The sequence below is a fragment of the Pseudoliparis swirei genome, chromosome 14 (assembly GCF_029220125.1).
Source record: "Pseudoliparis swirei isolate HS2019 ecotype Mariana Trench chromosome 14, NWPU_hadal_v1, whole genome shotgun sequence".
In the NCBI taxonomy this organism is placed as follows: domain Eukaryota; kingdom Metazoa; phylum Chordata; class Actinopteri; order Perciformes; family Liparidae; genus Pseudoliparis; species Pseudoliparis swirei.
This window is the reverse complement of record NC_079401.1, coordinates 11,298,592-11,314,325: the sequence shown is the minus strand read 5'-3', so window position 1 is coordinate 11,314,325 and position 15,734 is coordinate 11,298,592. Positions and strand designations below refer to the sequence as shown.

The window sequence follows — 15,734 nt, the reverse complement described above, 5'->3', positions numbered from 1 at the left end:
GAGTAAGGAGATGAGGTTCCTCTAGGAGCCTTAGAGATAGAGTAAGGAGATGAGGTTCCTCTAGGAGCCTTAGAGATAGAGGAAAGAGATGAGGTTCCTCTAGGAGCCTTAGAGATAGAGGAAGGAGATGAGGTTCCTCTAGGAGCCTTAGAGATAGAGGAAGGAGATGAGGTTCCTCTAGGAGCCTTAGAGATAGAGGAAGGAGATGAGGTTCCTCTAGGAGCCTTAGAGATAGAGGAAGGAGATGAGGTTCCTCTAGGAGCCGTAGAGATAGAGGAAGGAGATGAGGTTCCTCTGTAGGAGCCTTAGAGATAGAGGAAGGAGATGAGGTTCCTCTAGGAGCCTTAGAGATAGAGTAAGGAGATGAGGTTCCTCTAGGGGCCTTAGAGATAGAGGAAAGAGATGAGGTTCCTCTAGGAGCCTTAGAGATAGAGGAAGGAGATGAGGTTCCTCTAGGAGCCTTAGAGATAGAGGAAGGACACGAGGTTCCTCTAGGGCCGTAGAGATAGGGAAGGAGATGAGGGTTCTGTAGGAGCCTTAGAGATAGAAGAAGGAGATGAGGTTCCTCTAGGAGCCTTAGAGATAGAGGAAGGAGATGAGGTTCCTCTAGGAGCCTTAGAGATAGAGGAAGGAGATGAGGTTCCTCTAGGAGCCTTAGATAGAGGAAGAGGAAGGAGATGAGGTTCCTCTGTAGGAGCCTTAGAGATAGAGGAAGGAGATGAGGTTCCTCTGTAGGAGCCTTAGAGATAGAGGAAGGAGACGAGGTTCCTCTGTAGGAGCCTTAGAGATAGAGTAAAGAGATGAGGTTCCTCTAGGAGCCTTAGAGATAGAGGAAGGAGATGAGGTTCCTCTGTAGGAGCCTTAGAGATAGAGGAAGGAGATGAGGTTCCTCTGTAGGAGCCTTAGAGATAGAGTAAGGAGATGAGGTTCCTCTAGGAGCCTTAGAGATAGAGTAAGGAGATGAGGTTCCTCTGTAGGAGCCTTAGAGATAGAGGAAGGAGATGAGGTTCCTCTGTAGGAGCCTTAGAGATAGAGGAAGGAGATGAGGTTCCTCTGGGAGCCTTAGAGATAGAGTAAGGAGATGAGGTTCCTCTAGGAGCCTTAGAGATAGAGTAAGGAGATGAGGTTCCTCTGTAGGAGCCTTAGAGATAGAGGAAGGAGATGAGGTTCCTCTGTAGGAGCCTTAGAGGAAGGAGCTGATGAGGGTCTGGCTCTGTGCCATCAGCTGGACGTCACGCCCAGAAGAACGTTAAGACAAACAACCAGAGACACTTTATTAAAATAGTTTATGAATAGAAAGACTAGAACTCGTCAGTTCTTCCACATGTAGCTGTAGTTGCTCATGTTCAGGTGAGTCAGAGCCGTCTTCCCCAGACTGGAGGGCTGCCGGAGCTGCTGGAGGGTCGCGGGCTGGAGACCACATCCAGACAGGTCCACCCCCCCAGAACCCACCGCGGGCTGGAGACCACATCCAGACAGGTCCACCCCCCCAGAACCCACCACGGGCTGGAGACCACATCCAGACAGGTCCACCCCCCCAGAACCCACCGCGGGCTGGAGACCACATCCAGACAGGTCCACCCCCCCAGAACCCTGCAAACACAGACAGCTGCAGTGAGACAGGGGGCTTGTGACCAGCCCCCAGAGGGGGGAGGGGGCGGGGCTTCAACACCCACTAACATCATTCATCTTCAACAGATTATTTTCTCGAGTCGCGCTTGAATGCATCATGATGGACCTCAAAAGGAACCTTCATACATTAGCTAGCGGGTTGCGCCGCGAGAATGAGAGCGTCTTTCTTTTGAAAGCATATTCCAGGGTTTTTCCTGCATAGAGAACACTTGGGCGCGCGCCTAAGCCGTTTTCCAGAGCGCCTATGACAAAAAAAAGTCCGCGATGGAAAAAATAAAAACTGTGTTCATCAGGTGCATGTCAGCGAATATGTTCTCAATAGTATGTTTCAAGGAGGCTACAACCGAACCCTCGTTCTGTTTTGATCAATCGTAATCGAGTTCAGTGTTTCCGAGGTTTACAGCTTCAGGGGGGCGGGACTAGGGCGCGCGCCGGCATCGGAGCTCTGGCGCGCACGAGCCGAGATGAGAGTGGCGGGGGGAGATTTCCCCCTGTTATAATCGGAGGGGAAACACTGGAGTTGATAAGCGTGTCTTCTTGTCTGATCAATACGCATCTGTGAGGTGCGCGAATGGACCGAGCGGCCAGCTGCTGATCACTCACTCAACAGCCCGACCTGCTCGAACAGACGGTGCGCGCGCAGGAAAAACCCTGTATTCAATATTTCAGACTCAGAAAAAATAAATATAACAATTACCAAAACTTTTCCAAAACTTTCGAGATTTAATTTCTTTCCAGGTTTTCCATTTTCACCTCTCTCCTCTCCTCTCTCCTTAAGGACGCTTAGGATACACTGAGCTCCTCTCTCCTTAACCCTTGTGTTGCCTTCGGGTCAATTTAACCCGATTCAATGTTTAACCCTCCTGTTACCTTTATATTTCCTAACATATTTTACCCGTGAGGTCAATATGACCCCAGCTATAAAAATCTCCAGAAAATTATTAGAATTAATATTGTTTTCCAAGTTTAAGTGTGAAGTACTTTATGTTTGTTTGTTGACTCCCGAAAGAACACCGACATTAAACATCGAATCGGGTCAAAATGACCCGAAGGCAACACAAGGGTTAAGGACGCTTATGGTGTGTTCACACCGGACGCGTCGACATTTTGACGCGCGTCGAGATTACATGTTAAGTCAATGCAAAGCTGCGTCGAAGCTGCGTAGCTGCGTATTTCCCAGCGAGCGCGTCAGACGCGTTTGAAGCAGCAGAACAGAGGGTTTGTCGCGGGGCGAACAGAGCGAGCAGACGCAGCTCGTTGACGCGCGAGTTCAAATTTCCCAACTCCGGCAGCAAAGACGCGTGAGTCATAGTTGCGTCAGCCAATCAGCGTTGAGCAGCTCCGCTCGTCATCGTCCTGCCGGTTTAGAAAATGGAGGAAAAGATTATTGTCGCTGTCTGTGGGCACCCCGAACTTTACGATACAACTCTTTATGCTTACCGAAACCGGAGCTATAAAGATAAAGCGTGGAACAAGGTCGGAGAAGCCGTGGGACTACCTGGTACGTTTTGAATGTATGTATTTGCTTTTATTCTCGCTATTTGTTGTACTTTACTATCAACCAACCGCCGGCATATGTGTTTCATGGCAGGAGATCTGCCGGAGGTGGAAAAGTCTCAGAGACACGTATCAGAGAGAGAAGAGAGAGAGAGCAGCGAGAAGCGCAGTGGGAGAGCAGCTCGGTCCACTAAAGTGGAAGTACTCTGCGGTCCAGTCGTTCCTCGACACATTTATGACTCCGCCCCCGACGCGTCTGGTGTGAACACACTTTTTTCGACGCGCGTCGAGACTGCTGCGTCAGACGCGTCGAGAATTTTTTCGACGCGTCCGGTGTGAACGCACCATTAGGATACACTGAGCTCCTCTCTCCTCTCCTCTCTCCTTATGGACGTTTAGGATACACTGAGCACCTCTCTCCTCATGGATGAATGTTCATCTCTCCATCACACATCACTAACTCTGCTTCCTCCCTAGTCCTTGTGACTTCACGTCTCAGAGGGTCCATGGACCTGCTGGTCTGATGACATGGTCCTGCCGACCTTTTCTAATTTTTAGGAGTTGTTCCTGATCTGATGTGAGGTCAAAGGTCAGGGATGTCTACGTGTACAGATTGTAAAGCCCTCTGGGGCAAATTCGTAATTTGTGACATTGGGCTATACAAAAAAACTGAATTAAAAATCTCACCTGCTGCTTGGGGTGTGTGTTCATCACGGCTGTAGTTGTGTTCATCACGGCTGTAGTTGTGTGTGTGTTCATCACGGCTGTAGTTGTGTGTGTGTTCATCACGGCTGTAGGTGTGTGTGTGTTCATCACGGCTGTAGGTGTGTGTGTGTTCATCACGGCTGTAGGTGTGTGTGTGTAGAGAGCAGCTGAGAAGTTCCCTTTCTGAGCAGGCCGGAGGAGGGAGGTGATGGAGTGGAGGGAGGAGGGGAGGATGGGTCCTGGAGGAGAGAGGAGTTACACATGGTTCAGTGAATGGATAGAAGGATAGGAGGCTAGGTTAGAAGGCTAGGAGGCTAGGTTAGAAGGCTAGGTTAGAAGGCTAGGAGGATAGGTTAGAAGGCTATGAAGATAGGTTAGAAGGCTATGAGGATAGGTTAGAAGGCTAGGAGGATAGGTTAGAAGGCTATGAAGATAGGTTAGAAGGCTATGAGGATAGGCTAGAAGGCTATGAGGATAGGTGAGAAGGCTAGGAGGATAGGTGAGAAGGCTAGGAGGATAGGTTAGAAGGCTAAGAAGATAGGTTAGAAGGCTATGAGGATAGGCTAGGAGGATAGGTTAGAAGGCTAGGAGGATAGGTTAGAAGGCTAGGAAGATAGGTTAGAAGGCTATGAGGATAGGTTAGAAGGCTATGAAGATAGGTTAGAAGGCTATGAGGATAGGTTAGAAGGCTATGAGGATAGGTTAGAAGGCTATGAAGATAGGTTAGAAGGCTAGGAGGATAGGTTAGAAGGCTATGAAGATAGGTTAGAAGGCTAGGAGGATAGGTTAGAAGGCTATGAGGATAGGTTAGAAGGCTAGGAGGATAGGTTAGAAGGCTATGAAGATAGGTTAGAAGGCTATGAAGATAGGTTAGAAGGCTAGGAGGATAGGTTAGAAGGCTATGAGGATAGGTTAGAAGGCTAGGAGGATAGGTTAGAAGGCTATGAGGATAGGTTAGAAGGCTAGGAAGATAGGTTAGAAGACTATGAGGATAGGTTAGAAGGCTATGAGGATAGGTTAGAAGGCTATGAGGATAGGTTAGAAGGATAGGAGGATAGGTTAGAAGGATATGAGGATAGGTTAGAAGGATATGAGGATAGGTTAGAAGGATATGAGGATAGGTTAGAAGGCTATGAGGATAGGTTAGAAGGCTAGGAAGATAGGTTAGAAGGCTATGAAGATAGGTTAGAAGGATAGGAAGATAGGTTAGAAGGATAGGTTAGAAGGCTATGAAGATAGGTTAGAAGGCTATGAGGATAGGTTAGAAGGCTATGAGGATAGGTTAGAAGGCTAGGAGGATAGGTTAGAAGGCTATGAAGATAGGTTAGAAGGCTATGAGGATAGGTTAGAAGGCTATGAGGATAGGTTAGAAGGCTATGAGGATAGGTTAGAAGGCTATGAGGATAGGTTAGAAGGCTATGAAGATAGGTTAGAAGGCTATGAGGATAGGTTAGAAGGCTAGGAGGATAGGATAGAAGGCTATGAAGATAGGTTAGAAGGCTATGAGGATAGGTTAGAAGGCTATGAGGATAGGTTAGAAGGCTATGAAGATAGGTTAGAAGGCTAGGAGGATAGGTTAGAAGGCTAGGAGGATAGGTTAGAAGGCTAGGAGGATAGGTTAGAAGGCTATGAGGATAGGTTAGAAGGCTATGAGGATAGGTTAGAAGGCTAGGAGGATAGGTTAGAAGGCTAGGAGGATAGGTTAGAAGGCTATGAAGATAGGTTAGAAGGCTAGGAGGATAGGTTAGAAGGCTGGAGGATAGGTTAGAGGCTAGGAGGCTAGGTTAGAAGGCTATGAGGATAGGTTAGAAGGCTATGAGGATAGGTTAGAAGGCTATGAGGATAGGTTAGAAGGCTATGAGGATAGGTTAGAAGGCTATGAAGATAGGTTAGAAGGCTATGAAGATAGGTTAGAAGGCTAGGAGGATAGGTTAGAAGGCTATGAGGATAGGTTAGAAGGATAGGAGGATAGGTTAGAAGGATATGAGGATAGGTTAGAAGGCTATGAGGATAGGTTAGAAGGATAGGAGGATAGGTTAGAAGGCTATGAGGATAGGTTAGAAGGCTATGAAGATAGGTTAGAAGGCTATGAGGATAGGTTAGAAGGCTATGAGGATAGGTTAGAAGGATAGGAGGATAGGTTAGAAGGATATGAGGATAGGTTAGAAGGCTAGGAGGATAGGTTAGAAGGCTATGAAGGGTTAGAAGGCTATGAGGATGGGCTAGAAGGCTGAGGATAGGTGAGAAGGCTAGGAGGATGGGTGAGAAGGCTGGGAGGATAGGTTAGAAGGCTAAGAATATAGGTTAGAAGGCTATGAGGATAGGCTAGGAGGATAGGTTAGAAGGCTAGGAGGATAGGTTAGAAGGCTAGGAAGATAGGTTAGAAGGCTATGAGGATAGGTTAGAAGGCTATGAAGATAGGTTAGAAGGCTATGAGGATAGGTTAGAAGGCTATGAGGATAGGTTAGAAGGCTATGAAGATAGGTTAGAAGGCTAGGAGGATAGGTTAGAAGGCTATGAAGATAGGTTAGAAGGCTAGGAGGATAGGTTAGAAGGCTATGAGGATAGGTTAGAAGGCTAGGAGGATAGGTTAGAAGGCTATGAAGATAGGTTAGAAGGCTATGAAGATAGGTTAGAAGGCTAGGAGGATGGGATAGAAGGCTTTGAAGATAGGTTAGATGGCTATGAGGATAGGTTAGAAGGCTATGAGGATGGTTAGAAGGCTAGGAAGATGGGTTTAGAAGACTATGAGGATGGGTTAGAAGCTATGAGGATGGGTTGAGAGGCTATGAGGATAGGTTAGAGGATAGGAGGATGGGTTAGAAGGATATGAGGATGGGTTAGAAGGCTATGAGGATGGGTTAGAGGATAGGGAGGATGGGTTAGAAGGGCTATGAAGATGGGTTAGAAGGCTATGAGGATAGGTTAGAAGGCTATAGGGATGGGTTAGAAGGCTGGGAGGATAGGGTTAGAGGCTATGAAGATGGGTTAGAAGGCTATGAGGATAGGCTAGAAGGCTATGAGGATAGGTTAGAGGCTATGAGGATGGGTTAGAGGCTATGAGGAGTTAGAAGGCTATGAGGATAGGTTAGAAGGCTATGAAGATAGGTTAGAAGGCTGTGAAGATGAGTTTAGAAGGCTAGGAGGATAGGTTAGAAGGCTATGAGGATAGGTTAGAAGGCTAGGAGGATAGGATAGAAGGCTATGAAGATAGGTTAGAAGGCTATGAGGATAGGTTAGAAGGCTATGAAGATAGGTTAGAAGGCTAGGAGGATAGGTTAGAAGGCTAGGAGGATAGGTTAGAAGGCTAGGAGGATAGGTTAGAAGGCTATGAAGATAGGTTAGAAGGCTAGGAGGATAGGTTAGAAGGCTAGGAGGATAGGTTAGAAGGCTAGGAGGATAGGTTAGAAGGCTATGAAGATAGGTTAGAAGGCTAGGAGGATAGGTTAGAAGGCTGGGAGGATGGGTTAGAGGCTAGGAGGATAGGTTAGAAGGCTATGAGGATAGGTTAGAAGGCTATGAGGATAGGTTAGAAGGCTATGAGGATAGGTTAGAAGGCTATGAGGATAGGTTAGAAGGCTATGAAGATAGGTTAGAAGGCTATGAAGATAGGTTAGAAGGCTAGGAGGATAGGTTAGAAGGCTATGAGGATAGGTTAGAAGGATAGGAGGATAGGTTAGAAGGATATGAGGATAGGTTAGAAGGCTATGAGGATAGGTTAGAAGGATAGGAGGATAGGTTAGAAGGATAGGTTAGAAGGCTATGAAGATAGGTTAGAAGGCTATGAGGATAGGTTAGAAGGCTATGAGGATAGGTTAGAAGGATAGGTTAGAAGGATAGGAGGATAGGTTAGAAGGATATGAGGATAGGTTAGAAGGCTATGAGGATAGGTTAGAAGGATAGGAGGATAGGTTAGAAGGATAGGAGGATAGGTTAGAAGGCTATGAGGATAGGTTAGAAGGCTATGAAGATAGGTTAGAAGGCTATGAGGATAGGTTAGAAGGATAGGAGGATGGGTTAGAAGGCTGTGAAGATGGTTAGAAGGCTATGAAGATGGGTTAGAAGGCTATGAGGATGGGTTAGAAGGCTATGAGGATAGGTTAGAAGGCTATGAGGATAGGTTAGAAGGCTATGAAGATAGGTTAGAAGGCTATGAAGATAGGTTAGAAGGCTATGAGGATAGGTTAGAAGGATAGGTTAGAAGGTTATGAAGATAGGTTAGAAGGCTATGAAGATAGGTTAGAAGGCTATGAGGATAGGTTAGAAGGCTATGAGGATAGGTTAGAAGGCTATGAGGATAGGTTAGAAGGCTATGAGGATAGGTTAGAAGGCTATGAGGATAGGTTAGAAGGCTATGAGGATAGGTTAGAAGGCTATGAGGCTTGAGGTGAGGGACCTGTGATCTCCAGGCTGCTGATGTTCTGGTAGGTAGAACCAACCGGACTCTTCACAGTCACACAGCGGGCCTAAAACACACAGAGTCATGTGTGTGTGTGGGGGGGGGGGTCTGTGTGTGTCTCTGTGTAAGTGTGTGTGTGAGTGTGTGTACCTTCAGGGTGTGCATGGTGGCCCCCCTGAAGGGCCCCGGGGCCAGCAGGGTGGGGGGCAGGCCGGCCTGCAGCCCGGCTGCAGCCACCAGGCTCTTACAGCCGATGAGGAAGTTGACGAGCGTGAAGCTGTGAGGGCCCCGCACACACACCACGGACTCCGGCTTGTGGTCCAGGGCCACCGAGGAGCCCTCCTTACGACTGCACAGGTCAAAGGTCAAGGAGCTGGACCTGCTTCATGACACACAACGTCCTAGTGGACCAGGGACCAGAGACTAGACCAGAGACAAGAGACCAGAGACTAGAGACCAGAGACCAGAGACTAAAGACCAGAGACCAGAGACCAGAGACTAGAGACCAGAGACTAGAGACTAGAGACCAGAGACCAGAGACTAGAGACCAGAGACCAGAGACTAGAGACTAGAGACCAGAGAGAGACTAGAGACCAGAGACAGAGACTAGAGACTAGAGACCAGAGACCAGAGACTAAAGGACTAAGACCAGAGACCAGGACCAGGACTAAAGACCAGAGACTAAGACCAGAGACTAAAGACCAGAGACCAAAGGACTAGAGACCAGAGACTAAGACCAGAGACTAAGACTGAGACCAGAGACTAAGAGACCAGAGACTAAAGACCGAGACTAGAGACCAGACCTAGAGACCAGGACCAGAGACCAGAGACCAGAGACCAGAGACTAGAGACCAGAGACTGAGACCAGGACTAAAGACCAGGACTGAGACCAGAGACTGAGACCAGGACTAGGACCAGGACTAGAGACCAAGACCAGGACCAGACCAGGACTAAGACCAGAGACTAAAGACCAGGACTGAGACAAAGACCAGAGACCAGGACTAAAGGACCAAGAGACTAGAGACCAAGAGACTAGAGAGAGACTAAAGAGACCAGGGACTGGACACTAGAGACCAGAGACTAAGGAGACCAGAGACTAAAGACCAGGACCAGGACTGAGACCAGAGACTAAAGACCAAGGACCAGGACTAAGACCAGAGACTAAAGACCAGAGACTAGAGACTGAGGACCGAGGACTAAGACCGAGACCAGAGACTAGAGACCAAGGACAGGACTAAAGACCAGGACTGAGGACCGAGACTAAGGACCAGACCAGGACTAAGACCAGAGACCAGGACCAGAGACTAGGACCAGAGACTAGGACACCAGAGACCAGAGACTAAGACAGAGACCAGGACTAAGACCAGAGACAGAGACCAGAGACCAGAGACCATAGACCAGAGACTAAGACGAGACTAGAGACCAGAGACTAGAGACCAGAGACTAAAGACCAGAGACTAGAGACCAGAGACTAAAGACCAGAGACTAAAGACCAGAGACTAGAGACCAAAGACCAGAGACCAGAGACTAAAGACCAGAGACCAGAGACTAAAGACCAGAGACTAGAGACCAGAGACTAGAGACCAGAGACTAGAGACCAGAGACTAGACACCAGAGACCAGAGACTAAAGACCAGAGACCAGAGACTAAAGACCAGAGACCAGCAGCAGGAGGATACAGTTGCATGGTGATGCTGTCGGGCTTCTTGATGTGGTCCTGGATCCCCATCTCCTTCAGCCAGGAGAAGCTGCCCTCCTCATCATCATCATCATCATCATGTGGTCCTTCATCAGCCTCCTGACCCTCTTTGAGCTCAGACCTGCAGACCACATGGTGGGGTCAGACCCCCTTGAGCTGAATCACAAAGATCACTGGACACATGCAGCCGACATCACGTGGTTCAGACACCTACTCCTCTTCCTGCTCCTCCGTCGGGTGCTCCCTGCTGCGCCTCCTTTCCTCCACTAGAGGGAGACTGAACTCTATTCCTGAAACAAGACAATACACCGTCACTGTCGTCCCTCATGATGCGGCCTCACTAGGGTTCACTTATACAGGAAGTAGAAACACAGTAGAACATGCAACGCCTCACCTTCAGCCTTCATGGCCTCCCTCAGGCCCCTGGTGGTCGGGGAGATGAAGGCCGTGATGCTGCTGGAGCCCCCGAGACCTGCAGCCCTGAACAGCACGGTGAACTGCCAAGAGACCAGCAGGGACCAGGTGAGACCAGGAGACCAGCAGAGACCAGGAGAGACCAGGTGAGACCAGGAGAGACCAGGAGAGACCAGGAGAGACCAGCAGGGACCAGGTGAGACCAGGAGAGACCAGGAGACCAGCAGAGACCAGGAGAGACCAACAGAGACCAACAGAGACCAGCAGGGACCAGCAGAGACCAGGTGAGACCAGCAGAGACCAGGAGAGACCAGGTGAGACCAGCAGAGACCAGCAGAGACCAGGAGAGACCAGCAGAGACCAGGAGAGACCAGGTGAGACCAGGTGAGACCAGGTGAGACCAGGAGAGACCAGCAGAGACCAGGAGAGACCAGCAGAGACCAGGAGAGACCAGCAGAGACCAGGTGAGACCAGCAGGGACCAGCAGAGACCAGGAGAGACCAGCAGAGACCAGCAGAGACCAGGAGAGACCAGGAGGGACCAGCAGAGACCAGGAGGGACCAGGAGAGACCAGGAGAGACCAGCAGAGACCAGGAGAGACCAGCAGAGACCAGGAGAGACCAGGAGAGACCAGGAGAGACCAGGAGAGACCAGCAGAGACCAGGAGAGACCAGGTGAGACCAGCAGAGACCAGGAGAGACCAGGTGAGACCAGCAGAGACCAGCAGAGACCAGGTGAGACCAGCAGGGACCAGCAGGGACCAGCAGAGACCAGGTGAGACCAGCAGAGACCAGCAGAGACCAGCAGAGACCAGCAGAGACCAGGAGAGACCAGGAGAGACCAGGAGGGACCAGGAGAGACCAGGAGAGACCAGGAGGGACCAGGAGGGACCAGGAGGGACCAGGAGAGACCAGGAGGGACCAGGAGAGACCAGGAGGGACCAGGAGAGACCAGGAGGGACCAGGAGAGACCAGGAGAGACCAGGAGAGACCAGGAGGGACCAGGAGAGACCAGGAGAGACCAGGGACCAGCTAGAGACCAGGGGGACCCGGGGGACGAGGCCTGGAGGAAACCGGTCTGGGCCGGTCCCAGGCCAAAGGGCCAGGAGGACCAGCAGGGGGATCCCCAGCCGGCCCAGGTCCCTGGAGAAGACCAGGTTTCCCAAAGGGGAAACCAAAGGCATTTGGGGAAGATGGGCTTCTGGAGGACCAAATCTGGTGACTCTGACCGAGGGACCCGAGGGAAATGGGGAACAAGCCGGCCCAAAAGGACTGTAGAGGGCATGGAGGACCAGGATCCGGGGACCAAGGACCAAGGGCTGGGCCTGCAGACCTCTGGTCCAGGATTTGGGCCGTGCAGCCAACTTTCCCGCTCCAGCTCAGGGACGGTCCGCTGCAGGGCGTCCTGGGCCAAGGGGCAGCTGAGAGAAGCCCTGCTGTTGATCGGAACAGGACCCAAAAAAAGAGGTAACCAATAGAAAGTCCATGCTAAAGACAATGAGGAAGGGAGGCCCGGAGGGAGGGGCTGCAATGAAGGGACCCCAAGAGTAATAATTAAAAGAAGGCCCCAAAACTGGACTTTAATAGAGTGTGGCCAAGGAAGCTAGCCCTAGATGATAAGAGGGCCGGGTCAAATAGACAAGGGAAGGAGGAATAAAGGGAAGCCAAAGGGATCAATGAGAGAGGGGATGGGAGGCCGGCGATGCCTGGAAAGGCCTCCAGGAGAGCAACGCATCGGGTAAGGGAGTTTTGGAATCCAAGGACCTGATGGGAGAACAAACATCACCTTCAGAAAGGTCAGACCTCTAACTTCCTGGGCCCCCAACGGAGGCTAAAGGCCCATTGCAGGCAGCTAAGGTTAACGTTTTGCGGGAACGATCCTCGAACCATGGGCCGTGGACCGGTGGACTGGAGCCGGTCCCGAGACCCCCTGGTCATGGGCCGACTCAGGTGACCAGGTCCCCAAAGGGGCGGGATCCTTTTGGGGAGCAGTCCCCGGGACCAACTGGGAGCAGGCCCCCTAGTGTGAACCAGGTTGGGGCTGTCTTGGGCCAAGGTTTGGTGGACCAGGGTTGGGCTTGGTCATAGAGCAGGGCCCCAGGATCTGGAGCCTCAGAACCAGGACGGAGGACCCAGGGAGGACTCAGGTAAGGGCCAAGGGACAAGGAGGAACCAAGGGTCCGGGGCCAAGGGTCAGGGGGGGATCATGAGGAACCAAATCCAAACCCCAAAGGATCCCAAGAACCAAGGGTGGCAGAGCACAGATCATAGCAGGCCAGGGGCTAGGAGGACAAGGGTGCCAGGAAGGAGCTTGTCTAAGGCCAAGGGCTCAGAGGAACAAAACAAACTGGGACGGTAAGAGGGCAGGGTCTGTAGCAAAGGGTTCCTTAGGAGGGAAACAAAGAAAGGAAACCAAAAAGAGCAACCAAAAAAAAACAAACAAGAGTAACAGTATGGGGGAGGCCAAAGGAATGACTCAGATCCAAGGAGGGAAGCAAAGGACCGGACCAGATCATGGGGAGCAAAGGGGAAAAAAGATTAGAAAGCAAAGGGCAGGAGACTCATAAGGAGGGTTAAGGCAGGGATTCTAACAACAAGGGGATCCTCCAAGAAAATGACCTTTAACACCAAAGCGACCAAAAAACTTGGTCTATGGACCGCGGGGAATAAGGGTTCCAGGACCACGGGTCTGGATAACGGGTCCGAAACTCCCTCATACGGTCCCGTCACGTCCCGTGACTTCCAGTGGACATGAGGTAACTGGGTCTCCAGTTGACCCTGTGTGCGTGTGTCAGGTTCATGTGACAGGCATCACTGACTCAGCGGTTGTGGACAGGATCACGTGAGGATCTAAGTGATGGAAACCAGGAGGGAGGCCCTGACTTGCTCAGGGACAGGGCCCCTCCACGGTTAGTGGAGGGGCTTGCTGGGGAAGTAACAGGGTCGGATGCCACTCAGGGGACCAGTGGAACCGCGGGGTAGGCTCATGGACCCAGGAGGCCTCAGACGCAGAGACCGGACAGCCGAACCCGGGCTATGGGGGGGTGAAGGAACCCTGAAGGGGCCCTATCAGAAAGACCGAAACTCACTAGGGACCACGGCCGGAAGCAGACTCAGGGGACCACAGAGGAGGACCAGACTAGGACAGCGAGACCACTGATGGAGGGGGACTGCAGGTCTAGGCCTGCTGGACCACGATCTCAGTGGACCCCAGGATCCGACTCAGCGGGTCCTGTGTGAGGGACGGGATCAGGACTGCTTGAGACACAATCCCTATCATAAAACTTCATGAGGGTTTATACGGCCGATCAGCGGCTCATGGACCGGGTGAAGCGGTCTAGGGACCGGGGGTCCGGACGGTCTCAGGGTCAGGAGGCTGCAGGGCCAGTGTCAGGGGACCGTGCCTCCTGAGCCAAAATCGGGGGCAAGGATCAAAGGGGACCAAAAGGACACACGGGCCCAAGGATCTCAGGGAACCAAGTCCCAGCCAGCCCGCCATCAGGATCATGGAGGAACCCGGCTGGAGGAAGACCCGGTCTACGGGCGAGTGGAACCAGGGTCCCTCTAGCAGTGGCCGGGGCGTGATAGGAGGAACCAAGTGGACCCCCGCAGCCCCAGGCGCATTGAGGAGGGCCTAGAACGTCAGTGGAGGACCGGGCAGTGGGCGGGCCCGAGAAGGGTTAGGGACCGGGGTCGAGGGGATCCGGGCAGGGGAACAACGGCGGTCCCAAGGTCAACCGGGGTCCCGGACGGGGTCAGGGACCGGTCCCTGACTGGCTTTTAGGGGGACCGGGTCGTGAGGCGGGGCCTGACAGCGGTCCAGGGAAAAAGGGGCCCCTGGCTAGGCAGGGCCGTGGATGGCCCAGGAGGGGCCGGATCGGGGCCAGGGACCGGGGGCCTGCCAGGGGTCCAGGGACCCGGTTCTAGGGGGGATAGCGGTCTCAGTGGAAACCGGGTCCGTGAAGGGCCATCGGCTCCAAGTGGACCAAAGGGGTCCGTGACTACGGTCTAGTGGATCCGTGAATCCGTTTATAGGGGTTGTGATCGTTTTCATACAGCGGGCAGTATCATCAATGATCGCCCAGTGGACCCGGTGTGATCACGGTTAGTGGAGGGTCCTGACTGGGTTTAGTAAAGGGGGGGCTAACGCCTGACTGGGGACTCATTTGGACGGGTACCGGGGTCATCTGTGAAAGGGCCTGAGGAGGAGCCACTAGGATGGACGGGGAGGCCCGGAGGGAGCGGCCAGACCCCTGACAGGAAAGTAGACAGGCGGGGGACTGACAGGTGGACTGGGATGACGGAAGGGCCGGACCCCAGCGGCCAGGACGGCGGCAGGAGCTACCTACCGGCCAAAAGGCACGGCCCGGACAGCCCCAAAAGGAAAACCAGGCGGGGACAGCAGACAATGGAGGGGTCCTACCAGCGAAGGAGGACTGAGCTTAAGGACCGGGGGCCCAGGACAGGGTGGGAGGGTGACTGGGTAGTGGCCAAGGTCCTCCAGGACGGGGTCTGGTCTCACCTCCAGCTGAGGAACGAGATGAAGGACAACTTTGGGCAGCAGCGTTGCACGAGGAGTGGGGTCAGGAACTGTCCGCTGTAGTCATGGTGTTGGTCTAGGGGACACCTTCTTTTAGAAACCTGTCCCGTTCGCCCGTTTGTCCTCCCTGGGGCCTCCCTCCCCCTCTGGGGGCCTTTTAAAATTAAATGGGGGAAAAAAATTTTTAACCCTTTTTTTAAAAAAAAGGGGGAAAAAAAACCCCTTTTTTCCCCGGGGGTTTTTTTTTTTTTAAAAAAATTTAAAGGGTTTAATTTTTTACCCTTTGGGGGTCCTTTATCTAGGGGCAGGGTTTTTTTTAAAAGGGGGGGTTTTGGGTTTTTTTTGGGGGGGTTTTTTCCCCCAAAACCCCTTTGGGTCCAAAAAAAGGAAAAAGGAAAGCAAAGGTAAAAACAAAAACCCAACCACCCAAAAAAAAAAAAAAAACAAAAAAAAAAACAACACAAAAAAAACAAAAACCAAAAAAAAAACAAAACCCCAAAAAAAAACAAAACAAAAAAAAAACCCCAAAAAAAAAACATTTTTTTTTTTTTTTAAATTTTTTTGGGTTTTTTCCCCCCCCTTTTGGGCCCCAAACAAACCCCCTTAAAGGGTTTTTTTTGGGGCAAAAATTTTCCCCCCCCCCCCCCCAAAACCCAAAAAATTTAGGTTTTTAAAACCCCCCCGGGCCGGGAAAAAGGGGGGTTTTTATGAAAAGGGTGGGTTTTTCCCCGGGGGAGCCCGGGCGGGAAAAAAAGGCCCTTTTAAAAATTTATAAAAGGGGGCCTCCCGGTTTCCCCCGGGGGCCCCCGGTGGGCCCATACGGGGGGCCCCCGGGGGGGCCCCACCCGGG

The 15,734-nt window shown here is 51.5% G+C and overlaps 1 protein-coding gene across 1 annotated transcript; it reads right to left on the bottom strand.

Annotated features, from left to right (window-relative positions):
* Positions 1-1,260: 1,260 nt before the first annotated feature.
* Positions 1,261-11,528, bottom strand: LOC130204214 (uncharacterized). Its single transcript, XM_056430760.1, has 8 exons — positions 11,419-11,528; positions 10,326-11,233; positions 10,146-10,221; positions 9,912-10,052; positions 8,384-8,582; positions 8,231-8,300; positions 3,817-4,073; positions 1,261-1,593 (listed from the first exon to the last, which is right to left on the bottom strand). Exons 1-8 carry the CDS (start codon positions 11,526-11,528, stop codon positions 1,312-1,314), a joined length of 2,043 nt encoding a protein of 680 aa, XP_056286735.1. The 3' UTR covers positions 1,261-1,311.
* Positions 11,529-15,734: the final 4,206 nt, after the last annotated feature.

Excerpts from the sequence above, each read along its gene's own strand:
- LOC130204214 (XM_056430760.1), bottom strand. The coding sequence starts at position 11,528 with ATGCCTTTGGTTTCCCCTTTGGGAAACCTGGTCTTCTCCAGGGACCTG. Across the intron at positions 10,222-10,325 it reads GGAGGCCATGAAGGCTGAAG|GAATAGAGTTCAGTCTCCCT; the intron begins GTGAGGCGTTGC and ends GTCTTGTTTCAG. Across the intron at positions 8,301-8,383 it reads CCACCATGCACACCCTGAAG|GCCCGCTGTGTGACTGTGAA; the intron begins GTACACACACTC and ends TGTGTGTTTTAG.